This window comes from Gekko japonicus, unplaced genomic scaffold (genome assembly GCF_001447785.1).
Source record: "Gekko japonicus isolate JY-2015 unplaced genomic scaffold, Gekko_japonicus_V1.1 scaffold5432, whole genome shotgun sequence".
Lineage (NCBI taxonomy): Eukaryota > Metazoa > Chordata > Lepidosauria > Squamata > Gekkonidae > Gekko > Gekko japonicus.
The window spans coordinates 18,155-20,215 of record NW_015177186.1 but is presented as its reverse complement, the minus strand read 5'-3'; the positions used below and the strand labels follow the sequence as shown (position 1 = coordinate 20,215).

Here is a 2,061-nt window from a genome sequence, read left to right as displayed (position 1 = left end):
CACAACTAGCATATTAAAAATATAGTGTATCCAAACAATTATTACAAACAGAATACCCACCCACATGCAAAAACAAAACTGAAACTTTTTTATTTTCTTCTGACAATCGCACCTTCCTAAAGGAAGAAATGCATCTTGTTCTTGCATGGGAGAGTTCAGTTTGTAACCTAGGTCTTGCTTGTCCTCAGTGCACAGAAATTAGATCAATCTGATACCATATATATATATTTTAGAAATGATTTGGAAAATATTTGAACACCTTGTCTTAAAATATTTTATTCCTCATGTTAAAATAAAACGTCCCACAATCAATTTTTTTTCTTTTCTTTTTTCAATTTTTCGGAAAAAAACGGGAAAAAAACGTTTTCCCCCTGAATTTTTCCGGGTTTTTTCCGGGCCTTCACATCTCTAGGCGGCCCTGCCTGCGGCGCTTGGTGCCCCAGGGTGCAACCGCGTGGGTGAAGCCACTAGGAGCTGAACATGAAACGGCCACGGCAGGAGGAACGGGCAGAACAAGAAAGGTATCCTCATCGCAGATGCACTTAAGAGCTGAAAAGTGGCTGCCAAAGGTCTCCTCCTCCAGGAAAATGGGGGTGGGGGGGGCAGTGTTCCCCCTAAGCTGAGTTAGTGTGAGCTAGCTCACATGTTTTTTAGCCTCTGGCTCACACCTTTTGGTCTCTCTGCTCAGGAAGGGACGGCTCCAGAGCAGACTGATTGATGCAGCCGCACAATTTTAATGCCAGCAGCTCACAAAGCAGGATTTTTGTTCACAAGACTCCGCTGTTTAGAGGGAGCGTTGGTGGGGGGGCTGTCGCGAAAGGGGCGGGGGCTCAGCAGGGACCGCTCCTCTTCCCCCCCTCCCTCCTGTGAACATGACCAACGCTCCCTGTAAGCTATGGAGCCCTGTGACCAAAAATTCTGCTTTTGTGAGCGACTGGCATTAAAGTTGTGAGCGGGCGATTTGGCTGCTGCATAAATCAGATAAACACAGAAAACACCGTGTTGAAATAATAAACACAATATTCACATGTACTTATATCAGTCTGCTTTGGAGCCATCCTTCCTGAGCGGAGACAAAAAGGTGTGAGCCGGAGGCTAAAAAACCTGTGAGCTGGCTCACACTCACTCAGCTTAGAGGGAACACTGAGCATGACCCGTTTGCGGGATGTTCCTCTGCTCATCAAAAGAAGGGAGGGGGCGCTATTGGTTAAGCCGGCCCCCCCACTGCAGCCCTCCTCCCCCTGAGCAGGAGGACCCCCTCCCCTTCGGCAGTGGCATCGCAGGGGGTGCAAGGAGGAGAAAGCGGATGAAAAACTGCTTCCATCAGGTGCTGTGTTGGCGGAATACTGTCGGACTCCTTTCACCGAGTTGACCCAAGCAAAGTGTAAGCAAAGAACGCCCAAAGGTTTTATAAATGGCTGGAAGAGTGCGGCAAATGAACAATATCGACATTCAATGATATCAGAAGAAAATACAGAACGCGTTTTTAAATACGATGCAGAACACTTCTACAAAAATGTATGGTGATAAATAATGGTTACGATATAAATAGACAATGTAGGAGATAACAAACTAGATACAAAAAAGCCCAAACTTGTATGTATTTATGTTTGTTTCTTTTTTTGTTTGTTCTTTGATATAAAATAAAAATTCTTATTAAAAAACAGAAGTATAGTGTCCAGATCATGAGATGTGATGGTACCACTTTGCTCTGGTTAGACCTCACCAAGAGTATTGTGTTCAGTTTTGGGCACCACAATTTAAGAAGGATATAGACAAGCTGGAACATGTCCAGAGGAGAGCAACAAAGATGGTGAGGGGTCTGGAGACCAAGTCCTATGAGGAAATGTTGAAGGAGCTGGGTATGTTTAGCCTGGAGAGGAGCTCGACTGAGATGTGATATGATATTTGTGTGTGAAGTACCTGAAGGGCTGTCATATAGAGGATGGTGCGGAGTTGTTTTCTGTTGCCCCAGAAGGTTGGACCAGAACTAATGGGTTGAAATTAAATCAGAATAGTTTTTGGCTAACCATTAGGAAGAACTTCCTGACAGCTAGAGCG

The 2,061-nt window shown here is 44.9% G+C and overlaps 1 protein-coding gene across 1 annotated transcript in view; it reads right to left on the bottom strand.

Annotated features, from left to right (window-relative positions):
• The window catches only part of CCDC61 (coiled-coil domain containing 61), a 26,906-nt gene that overhangs the window by 7,692 nt on the left and 17,153 nt on the right, over nt 1–2,061 (bottom strand). Inside the window, exon 11 of the mRNA XM_015428375.1 lies at nt 405–474. Coding sequence (XP_015283861.1) covers nt 405–474 — 70 coding nt within the window. The remainder of the gene's footprint in view (nt 1–404; nt 475–2,061) is intronic.